The sequence below is a fragment of the Ranitomeya imitator genome, chromosome 1 (assembly GCF_032444005.1).
Source record: "Ranitomeya imitator isolate aRanImi1 chromosome 1, aRanImi1.pri, whole genome shotgun sequence".
Classification (NCBI taxonomy): domain Eukaryota; kingdom Metazoa; phylum Chordata; class Amphibia; order Anura; family Dendrobatidae; genus Ranitomeya; species Ranitomeya imitator.
The window spans coordinates 1164081391-1164093832 of record NC_091282.1 but is presented as its reverse complement, the minus strand read 5'-3'; the positions used below and the strand labels follow the sequence as shown (position 1 = coordinate 1164093832).

Genomic DNA, 12442 nt, shown 5'->3' with positions numbered 1-12442 from the left:
ACGGATTCTCAGGTGCCTCATTTTTCGGCTTTAAGTTATAGAAGGCAAATGGAGTCATGGTTTTAATGAATGCCAAATGCACTGAGCTTCATAGATACATGCAAGAAAAGCAGATACATACTGTATGTGGTTTTATGCATGTAGTTTAGACCTTCTCTTCAATATTCTTCTGCAAATAAATAAATATTCTTCTGCAAATAAAATTAATTAATTAGCAAGAAAGGTAAAATAGATTGAAATGACTTTATTTGTATCAATGCACAAGTTCCTAACAGCATACCATTAAAAACATATTAATGTACCAAAAGATATACAGTATGTACATTCTTAAAGGGATTCTATTTATATTAGTAAACTTTTTTTGTTTTTTTTTAATATAAACTACAGTTACTTTACATTAGTGCACGTTTCCATCCTTGAAAACTGTATAATTCTGTAAATTTCTCGAAATGGGATAATATTTTTGCATAGTGTATTCAGTTCAGTGCTTGACGCTGTCTGTGAATCACAATAACTATGAAAATCATATCACCTTCTCGTATATTATGTTTTATGCTCTTTTTTTGCAAAGTCATTCAAAAGCTTCAAGCTGTGCTGCACCTTTAATGAGAATGTTATAGCATAAAGTTTTTTTCAGAGATTTTGGTAAAGGATTTAGAGAAAACAGCCTGTAGAAAAGCCCATGAAGAGGAAATGAATGCAGGATAGAAGCTGTGCTCCTATAAGAGCTATGGAGATACTGAATGCACACATCCAGCCTATATTACTAGGAGAGACACTCCCACAAGACAAAAATCAGAAACTTGAATCCAGCTACAAACTGCATATCAGGGGGGCTGAAAATGAATGAAGCAATTAATATTTCTGACTGAAACTTAATGCAATAATATCAACTAAAGGTAACTACAAACTGTACACCTAAAAGTCACTATATGGTACTCCAAAACAGTATGCCCTAATAACCCCAAAGAACATGATACTATACTGCAAAACTAAAATAAATATTGTTATAGTGTTCACCTAACAATGACTCAAAATACATAAATAATACTAATATAGAGTATGTAAATAATAATGCCAAACACTGCGGAAGTAATAACATCACATGAAAACCAAGTAATACTATAATTTAGTGCCAAAATACCACTGCTGTAAGTAAGGATATACTTGTGTACAACATGTACGCCCGCCCGCTAGCACACTTATGGGACAGTGGGATACATGGCAGCTATGACAACTCAGTGGCAGCGTAAAAACAATGGCCTATAATTTTTAATACAATCAGTTATAATGGAAATTACTGATTAAATATTTAAAAATTTGATGGCAAACTGCTGGCCATATCTGCAATATGTGTATTTAGACTTATTTCTCTGCTGTTCAACAAAAGGTCTATCTAAAGCATAAAACCTAATCCTTAAGCTCTCCTGACTCTGATGCTTTTTTCCGTTTTGCAATGCCTCGCTCCATTGCATAGATATTGACATTTATTGACTTTGGAGCACAGTATGTGAAATCTCTGTTTGCAGCCCAAATAGTGTTTTCTTCGGAGTCTTCTCGGGCTGCATGTGCTTTCAATCACCTTCCTTAACTCTGCCAGTCATAGCATTGTCAGCATCTGTGAGGGAGGAATTAAATGTAATGCCCCAAACAAAAATGTTCGGTTGGATTGGAAAGCAGAGATTTCACAAAATGCGCTACAAAATCAATAAATGTGAATATCTTTGCAACGCAACGGCACAGTGAAAAATGGAAAAGAGTGGCAGAAACAGGGAAGCTCGGGGATTTTTATGAGGTATTTCACTAAATTTTTTTGAGCAAGAAAAAAATCTTTAAAACAATTTAAAAGAAATATGACATATATAAATTATGTAATATATTAATGCAAAAAATATATTACTGTAGAATTATAGTGTGTTTTTTGCTGTAAAAATTTTGTGTTTTAAAAATTAGAACTGCAGAGATTTGCAGGAGGTTATGCATTAATAATTCTAGACTGGATACCTCTACCATCTGAACTTTGAAAACCATGTCCTCATTCCTGCTGTTTAGGGTACAGTTAGTGAAAACAACGCATTTTTGGACTCTGAACAGTGGATGTCACTTTTAAAGCTTCTCATACACTATTACTCAGAGAGAACGGCTCTGTATAAATATTTGCACTTACAATATTTCTTGTGCGTTAGACTATACAGAGATTACTCAGACCCTCCATGGCAGCCCCCCGCATTTTGCATGTCTTTTTGGCTACCTTGGTAAATTTATACAGCCTTCTTTTCTTGTGTTATATGCTCTATGTATTCACTGTAATATTTGGATCTAACCATGGTACCCTTGAATGTAAAGGGTCAGGCACTGACTCATAGCAGGGGTTCACCCAACTTTTCCTGGTCTGAGTGTCACAATGTCATACAGAGGCTGCAAGTGTCAGGCTGCTGCAGTGCAGTACAGCGCAACCTCCACCAGGGGGAGCTTGAGAGGAAAGTGAGACTGCACACACAGGACAGCAGAACAGACGCCACCAAGTGGCGAGAGAGTGGTCAGACAAGTCGAGTCAAAAGCACGAGATAGCATGACAGTATAATAGGATTAGACAGACGGATAGTCAGGATGTAGCCAGAGATCAGTAAACCAGAACGGGCAATATATGGTACAATAGGGACAAACAGTAACGAAGTAAATAAGCAAGCCAGGAGATCAGAACCAGAGAATCAAGCGGACAAACAGACAGAGAAATACTGGGAAAAGGGCAGACAGAGGGAGTTAACAGACACAGGACAAGTCAGGGTTCACAGCAGGGCAAATCAAGAGCTACCAGCAGGGTCAAGTTAACACGCCGAAGGCAGAACTATAGCTGACACTGCCAGCAAGATTCATGGGAGCTAAATAGCAAACCTGAACCCAGAATGAGGCAGAGCAAAGTTAACCCTTGACATGATCAATCCAGAAAAAAGGGCAGACACTAATAAACCCTGGAACGGATCATGACAGCAAGAAATTTTAAAGGGATATTTCCATCTGAGACATTAATGTGATGTCAAAAGTGTTTATGTAAGGAGATGAGCATATTGCTCTGTTCCTCCTCAAAGTCATCAGTGCTATGTATAATGTACAGTGTGGTGTGTATAATGTCATGCATCATGGTGATGGTGATGTGTAGTGTGGATTGTGATGTGGTATATTGTAATGTTTTGCAATGTACTGTTAGGAAGCTGAATTCTGCCCAGCAACAGACAGTGAATAGGGTAAGAAATAGTTATGTGTTGGGACTAGCCCATAGAAGGAGGGATTCACACCTATCGTGAAAAGTGAGGCCCCCGATCAGCCCTCCAGGGAGGAAGACCGCATGCATGTGAATCTCTCTAGAGTTTATGGGAATTGTGGTAAGGTGCATGACATTCCTCTTCTTTCTACATGTGATCTGTCTAACATACATGCATTCTTATGTCCAGATGGTAACACAAAATTGCAGTCTGGACCACATGTGGCCGCTGGACTACAGGATGTGGATCTCTGACTCAATAGGTGTCACCAGAGTCCTCTTCTTATAGTCACCTTTCATCTAAGGATAATAGATATTGTACAAAACAAGCATTGAAAGGTGCAGTACATCTTTTAAGAGAATAATAGTGTAGGATGTATATACAAAATATGGTTGTTACGGGGTACAGACAACGCAACTGTAGAAAGAGTTTATTTTCTTCAGAATAGACAGGCTACATAGGTTCCTCAGCTGTTGAGACCTTACTATCCACAACCGGCCTTCCAGCTGTGATCTACACTGCCGGCAATATACAAACAGCTTCATTCGATGTTTTCTGAAAAAGTATAGTGTTTTGTTATAGACGTTCAGTACTTGTTACAAAATGTGTTGAAAATTATTAAAATTGATAAATGAGTAAAGTCATGCAAATTACCCAAAGTATGTATGTGAACATAATCTAAACAGACGCTGATGCTCATATGCCAGGTTTCCCAGCACATAATATAGGTCCCTGTATTTCTTCAGGAGATATCAAGTATCTGTCCTTATCCATGTCCTTACAAGCTCAGGTCAACTATGATGTGTTCGAAAATCTGTGTATTTCCTTTAAAACTGGAGGCAAAAATAAAATCCCGTCGATCAGTTGACACCGCTGTGAAAGAACGGGGTGCTTGTATGTAGATCTCCTTGAACTTCTCAAAAAGCTTCTTTTCGGGATCCCACTGGTATATTTGTGAAAACGTATAATCACTGCCAAGAGCTAGGTAATATCTATCCTTAAAGATAAAGGGTTGCAATGCCATTGCTCCACGGGACGGTAGTGCCTGGATCTCAATAAACTGCTTGTTGCTCCATCTCATGATCTTGGAATCTCCAATAAACCTGGTCAATGAAATGTAGAGTTCATCTTTCATTTTGTAACTTTTGACAGCCAAGACATCCTCCATGTTTGGGATATCACTCAGAGGGGTAAATTTCTGGGTGATTTTGTTCCACTGTAAGATAAGAGGCACTTGAGATCGGCTGGACAATACAAGATGAGGCTTCGCGTCAATTTCTATGAATTCTGCATCAGTGTCGCGGAACCATTCATGGAGGGACTGGTAGGAGTAGAAGCCTTTGCCATTCCACTTGTACACAGTGGTCAGACCTGCCTTTGAGCTGTCAGCAATCACAAAAAAGTTTTCCCCTTCAATCTGGAACAGTTCAATGTCATTTGGCTTAGAAATACGTGAAACTTCAATGTCTTGGAACTTGGTGAACTTGGCCCAGCTTTCATCATACTTGTAGATGTGAGATCCACCAAAGAGTTGGGCCACCACCATGAATACTTGATCATCGATTAGTATGGCTTTGCATCCGACAATCGATTGGCCTGCCAATAAAGACAACTGGGTTACAAAAAGTTGACATACAAATAAACCACTTTTATAGTTTGCAGTTTATTCATTTACTTTGCCAAAAAGTTTTTCAAAATACAATATAATTGTGAACATTATGATCATCGATTTTAGTCTCATCAGATTGACTTAAATTTCAGGTTTCTGCCATATTTTTGGCAATCTAATATAAACAGAAGATAGTTGGATATTTGCTCTTAGGAAAAAGACCAAGTCCAAGCCACCCTGTAGAACCACATTCTGCGGTCCCAAGAGGCATTTACTTGAGTGGTCAACCAAACTGAATCTATGGAATTACTTGTATTAATTTGTCAAGGCTATGCGGAAGGTCGACCATCTATTTTTCTGTGTGTAAAAGAGGCAAAAACTGTTATAATTTTAGGGAAAAATTACATTTTGGATTAGAATATGATCACAATTCTTCTAAAATTGAAATACCTATATTATTCCTGTACCTGTAATGTTATCATAACTTCGGAAGTTCATTTCAATGTGATCCCACTCCAGCACCATACAGTTTTCCATGCTCGGTTGTGCTATAGCCACAAAGACATCATTCTTATATTGGAAGGTATCGACAGAAACTGATTCATAGGGCAAAATTTGATGAACGACAAAATCTGTAAATTGACAACATGAAAAAAAATATATATTTTTTTTCAGGAATTCAGTACTCATCATAAACGCTTATTATTAGTAGGTTAGTGATTTTTTAGAATAGTACATTGATTGGGAAAATAAATAATTGAAATGCCAACTATTCATCCGGTCTTTCTCTGTTACTCATTGGCTTTTCCAAATAAAGTACCAGCACCCACATTTTCCCACCTTTAAATTTTGATGGTAAACCTTAAAATCTCTGAGGATTGAATATAGACAAGGAAATGCAAGAAAATATTCAAGTCTTAAAGAAGACCTGTCAGTAGGTAAAAAGTCTAAAGTTTTTGCTTTCATTTATCCCCACTGCTTTCATGAGTATTTTGCTTTTTTATTTTTTAAAATGTGCCATACGGTTCCAGAGATATGGTGTTCTTTACATAGTGCTAGAATTATGGTCTTTACCATGAAGGCGTGACAGGATAAATACACGCTCCCAAAGATTACTATGAGCCACACCCCATGGAAAAGACCATAAAAATGAACACTAAATAAAAAAAGTCTCAACTAAATAAAATAATTGAACCCCTAATGAAGGTAGACGGCGAAACACTCGTCAGGGGGGACGCTTCCCCTACACGCTTAGGCTGGGTTCACATTGCATTAACAGCAGCCCATTCAACACATACATTAATGGGCTGCTGTTAACCCAAGTGCCGATATGTCATCGCGCTAGCGCAGATAGAGCTAGCAGATGCTCTATCTGCGCTAGCAGTCACGGACCCGGAAACGCTGCAGCATGCGTCCCACGGTCCGTCACTCAATGACGGCACATCGCTAGCGCACGCCCATTGTGGGTGTGAGCTAGCGATCCGTCCGACATAGGACATAATGGCGGCGTTAACGGACTGCGTTACACAGCGTTATGCCACGGTGTAACGTCCGTCTAACGGACGCCTATAACGTAATGTGAACCCAGTCTTACCTCTCACTCTCATACAGGTACAGTTTTTTACATATGGTCTCACAACTCTACTGGTATAGCCTGATGTCAACCTTCAATAACATTATATCTTCCATCTTAAGGTGACTATGCTTTGTCTCAGGACATATATGCACATGCACCTTACCTAACTATATATGCTGCTCAGAGATACATGTTCTGTTTTTAATACTACCTGCATTGAAATATTTCTGTGTTTATAAACCATTTAGATATGTGGTGTAAGATGGCCGCCGTACGGGTCCTTGAGGGGAGGTACTGTAGGTATCATCGGGGTTGGTAGTTTCAATGATGTGAGCTTGGAAAGCATGCTCCAGCAAATATAGTTCTGAGAGAGTTATTAGGCCACTCCAGGGCCTGGTTTTATGAGCAGTCAAAACAGATGGGTGGGAATGACTGCTCACACATCCCAACCCCAGGGGCGTAGCTTGGCAGATGAAATGGAAACCCAGACTGCTCACATATCCCAACCCCAGGGGCGTAGCTTGGCAGATGAAATGGAAACCCAGACTGCTCACATATCCCAACCCCAGGGGCGTAGCTTGGCAGATGAAATGGAAACCCAGCGTCTCATTCAGTGTCCGTGACTGGAGGGGTGAAGGCCTCCAGTGTGTTTGCTAAGGACACTGACCTGAGTCGGCAGACCTGCAGTACTATATGGACTGTTGATTTTCTGTTTGTTTTCACTTTGTGCCGGAAAAGGCTATCTTTTCTTTGCTTGTACATAAGCAGGTTTATGGGGTTAATAAACCTGACTGGACATTATTTTTATGAAACCGCTTCCTGTGCCTACCTCAACCTCAGCCGAGTGAGTGCAAAACCCTACAGTGGGTACTATTAGATTGGATTTATGCCCAAGCACTTTTTGCACTTTACTAAATTGATTATTTAATTACTATTTATTATATCATTTGATCTATATTAATAGTCCCCACACATCTTTTACAATTTTTTTATTTTCATTCAGCTTTATTTTTAAAGTGCGACGTGGAATTGCATCCGCTGTTCTACTTGTCATTTGTCCCACACCCTCATAATTTTATTGTTTGATTAATAAAGTTGTATATTTTAATTAATTTATCTTGGGTTTTAGTGTCAGTTTTTCTTCTCTTCCTTTGCATATACTGTATGTTCACCAATGAGTCCCTAATTGGTAAAAAATACACATGTGGTGATAGAACCGTCCCTTATACTTATATGATTTTGTTATATCTACATACTATCTACAAGTCTTCTTCTTTTTGAGCTTTTTTGTTAATAAATAAATTGATTGCACGCTATGGATGGGAGAAGGCATTGGGTTTGCTTAAAATAATGCAAAGCACTATATAACTAAGAAATGCAAATTATCTCTGGATTTTGCAACCTACATTTATCATTATAATAACCTCATTAAGGTGAGAACATACCAGTTGTTATGCAGTCTGTATCAAAGCTCGTTATTTCATTCAGCTTCTTCCCTTGGTACACAGATGGACCAGTACAAAGCACATCCGACACAGTGGAGTTTGTCATCTTCAGCCATGAAAATAGCCACTTGGCTTTACAGTCACACTCAAACCTATTGCCTCGTAAGTCTCTACAACACAAAGATATGGACATAAAAATGCTATACTGTAGACGTGACAAGCCCCTTACATTTATCTGGTTTTTTTTTAACGATAACTACAGTACTTTGTTTTGTATTATTTATTTTATTTCCGTGGGACATTATGGCACCAAATCTAGTGCAAGGTCGGTGGAGATGGACATCCACCATGCCCCACCCTAGTTGTATCTCTGTATGTCCCCCATTCATAGATTGCTGTTGGAGATACTATTTCTGCTCTATCTAGGAGACCAGGAGTGTAGTGTAGAGGAATTTTGCCCTTACAATGGTTAGATTACTTTCACACTGTGTTTAGGCAATCATTCAGTGGCTCCCGTTGGAGTTTACGTCCGACCCCCACACAAAACAGTATTTGGCCAACGGGGCCATAGATTATAATAGTGCATAATTTTCTGGCATATACAACTACTGGAGGAAGATATTCAGATGCAGTCTACTATGTCTGGATGGCCGCCTCCAGTAGGCGTACATGGCCGAAAAAGATGCACGACAGAGCGCACATTCGCTTTGCCGGCAACATTGTAGTCTAAGGCCTGAAGCATACGTCCGATCCCGTATTGCAGCAGGGATTGGACATAAGCCTCAATGGGGGCCACTGAACAGGTGCCGGAACACAATGTAAAAGCACCCTTAGCTACAAAGGTATGAAACTCCCCTGATTCTGCATTCCTCTGCTGTTTGGGGATGTGGTGTTCTCAGAGTTCATGGTATTCCTATCAGTTTCTATTAAACATCCCTAACTTCTCTTTGTTTTAACAGAAAGAAACCTATTTATGAAACTTTGATACTGATGGCACAACCGCTGATCAGCTGATTGAGAGGGCAGCGCCACTCCTTCCTGGTTTTCCACCTCACAGCTCCATACATCATGCAGTGGCTGCGCCTGGTATTGCAGCTTAGTGGGCATGTGACTAAGCTGATACAAAATGTACGAAACTGTGTCTATTAAACAAAAAAGGAGGCAAGACATAAGCAACAGGGGTGTAACTACTGTGGGTGCAAGGGTATCAGTCGCACCTGCACCCTGGTGCTTAGGGGGTCTAAAAGGTACCTTTTGTCATTATTAGAATGAAGACCATTACTATTAAAGACCTGTGATAGTTGAGGGCCCTGTTATAAATTTTGCATTGTTGTCCACAAGTTTAAGGATATACACTCACTGATCAATGCCAATCATATATTGTTGCCTGTCCTAAGGATAGAGTATCAAAGTTGTGGAAACCCCTTTTTATGAGCAGGAGGCAGAGGAGAGTAAAGTGAAGCTGCATTTTATAGAAATTCACTGGACTCTCTGCATTCAGCAATGTTTTACTATTTACGTATATAATTGACTCTCTGAAATATGGTGGTTAAGTATGCTAAGGATTACATGTGCTGGGAGCTTTCCCACCACAATATAACCAATATACACAGCTAATGCAGTGTGGAAAGAACCCGAGTCAGGGGAGTTTTATGTTTTATCTGAGGTCCACTGTCTCCTGCTTGTGGTTGACAGATTTTTTTTTTCAGTTGTAACAAGCAGAAGGCAGGGCAGGGGAGTGCAGTGTAAAGGATGAGAGATGTAGACTCTCAGTGCACTTTTTTTTTTAAAAATGTGTATAAATAGGAGAGAGCAAGGAGTCAAGGTTATTATTCACTTATTGTAAAACAACCCATCAAGTCATCGCTGAGATATCACTGTAAAGTTTAGCACTGTCTATTGGGTCCATAAAATGTTTTTTTTTCTATTATTAGTGTAGCTAATTTTTAGTAATAAATGTTGTAAGCACAAAAATTAAACGATTTTTTGTAAGCCCTAAGTTTGCACATCTATTATCTACTCACACTCGTTGTACCACTCGTCTGTCTACCCCATTGCCCATCTACTTCTGGTTGCATCATGAATGGCCCACGTCAATGAACCTGAGAGCGGAGGCTGCACATCCCACACAGTATGTGATGTAAAGGACAATTGCATCTATTGAATGTATCACATGTAAGGCGAAGGCTGACTTGACAATTTGATGATTTCCTTTCATCTTAGGGAATTTACCTTAAATAGTTTCTTTGTTTCATTATGTTAAAAGAAACCAAACATTTCTATCTATGGAGAAATTCAGTCTTCATTATAGAAAGTATGCAATGTAGCTAGAGAGTTATTCCCATGTTATGCCATAAATATCCCAAAGATCGTGATCCCACCACTAGGACACGCATCGATCTCGAGAATGGGGCCACTTTGTATACCGTCAGGAATGGAGAGATCACCACACATGAGCGGCTCTCTAGTCACATGTGTAGGAACACAGAAAAGTCTCCTGAGCACATGCTCTAGTCACCTAAAAGACTTGAAAAATGTTTGAAAACACATTTCACATTTATCGTGTAAAAAAATATCAGAAACAATTATATTGCTATTAAGATACAGTATATATATATTTGTTCCATATTAGGGCTGTTGACTTTATTTAAAGGGAAGCTGTCACCCCTAAAATCGATGGTGAGGTAAGCTCACCGTCATCAGGGGCTTATCTACAGCATTCTGTAATGCTGTAGATAAGCCGCCGATGTTACCTGAAAGAGGAGAAAAAGATGTTAGATTATACTCACCCAGGGGCGGTCCCGCTGCGGTCTGGTCAAATGGGTGTCTCAGGTCCGCTCCGGCGCCTCCCATCTTCATTCCATGACGTCCTCTTCTGGTCTTCACGCCGCAGCTCCGGCGCAGTCGTACTTCGTCTGCCCTGTTGAGGGCAGAGCAAAGTACTGCAGTGCGCAGGCGCAGGGCCTCTCTGACCTTTCTGGCGCCTGCGCACTGCAGTACTTTCCTCTGCCCTCAACAGGTCAGACAAAGTACGCCTGCGCCAGAGCAGGAAGACAAGAAGAGGACGTCATGGAATGAAGATAGGAGGCGCCGGAGCGGACCTGAGACACCCCATTTCACCAGACCGCAGCGGGACCGCCCCTGGGTGAGTATAATCTAACGTCTTTTTCTCCTCTTTCAGGTAACATCGGCGGCTTTCCTACAGCATTACAGAATGCTGTAGATAAGCCCCTGATGACGGTGAGCTTACCTCACCATCGATTTTGGGGGTGACAGGTTCCCTTTAAGCTGTTGAATGACCTTAAACTCACTAAATAATGCAACGGATCCTTGCCCCTTAGGCCTCACTTGCTTTCCTCCCTGCAAAAAGCTGCTTTAAATGCTAAGCGTGGGCTTGGGAGTGCTTGGACACACTCACTCTTTCTTTTATGTTGTTTTGGGATCTTCTCTCATCCAGGTTTCTCCTTTTTTTTTTGCAAAATTAGGAAATTTTCTCATCTCAGTTACACGAAAGCTCAGGCTTTACCATCTATCTAATTTTTGGGAGGCACATTCAACAAAAATTCGATCAAGATGGTATAAAGTCCCATCCATATCGCATCCATACATACGCTGAGCTCCATGCCATGCCGGTGACGACATGGATGTAAAAATGAGGGTACTGTACTTCACATCTTTTGGCAAAGCCTGCTTTTAACTCCTTCTTGGTAGGAAGTCTGGAGAATCGCTTGCACCATTGAAAACTTTTCATTCTTCCGCTCCTTGACATTTTACTTGTGTGATATCACAATGACATTGCCCTGAAATCATACCATGTATCCATCCCAAGACACCTGGTCAGTGCAACTATTGATTGTCTCCCACAACTGTGGAGACATCTCGAGAACCAAGAGGTGAGAATTTGGTCACAAAAGGTCGAGGATCTGAGGCACATGGAGGATCCCACATCTCAACTCCATAATCGCCACAATATATTGTAACGGGGTCTACTGTGCTGTAGTACCTCTTTCAGCACCCCCCGTGTTTCAGGAGGTCCACTCTGCTTTTGCTGGATTCTGAATGAAGGACGCTGGCTGGAATTCCTTGATTACGTGAGAGCATATAAAAGCTAACTGCTACTCCACGTATTTCCAGTCTAAAAGAACACACTTTATTCACAGCACACAGAATATATAACACAGATACACAGGGCAGGCCAATAGAAAAAGCAGGCCAGACATACATTACAATAGCCGCAGGGGGCCGGAGCCTGCTGATATTTACTGTGGGAATCGTATCCTCTCTGCCCAGGGGCGCAGCCTATGGACTGATGCATTTCACATGGAACCTATTACACATAATATATACTGCATAACATATTCTTGGTGCTGGGGGTTCTGTAACATATATTCTAAAAGACCTTGTATTACTGGGTTGAGTATTAGGATTCCTCTCTGACTACAAACTATCTTATGTCAAAGAATTATAAGTTGTAATTGTAAGTTGGCTGCAGAAAGAAAAAAAATCTGAAGTCGACGGGCCGCGATTATATTACTATGTGATACAGCAT

The 12442-nt window shown here is 40.3% G+C and overlaps 1 protein-coding gene across 2 annotated transcripts in view; it reads right to left on the bottom strand.

The window, feature by feature from the left end:
- Nucleotides 1-229: 229 nt before the first annotated feature.
- LGI2 (leucine rich repeat LGI family member 2) overlaps nucleotides 230-12442 on the bottom strand; it is a 47748-nt gene continuing 35535 nt past the window's right edge. For both annotated transcript variants that reach the window (XM_069744652.1, XM_069744653.1), the window contains 3 exons: nucleotides 7894-8063; nucleotides 5340-5504; nucleotides 230-4859 (listed from right to left, as the gene is read on the bottom strand). In XM_069744652.1, the coding sequence (XP_069600753.1) occupies nucleotides 4042-4859; nucleotides 5340-5504; nucleotides 7894-8063 (1153 nt within the window). In that variant the 3' untranslated portion in view covers nucleotides 230-4041. The remainder of the gene's footprint in view (nucleotides 4860-5339; nucleotides 5505-7893; nucleotides 8064-12442) is intronic.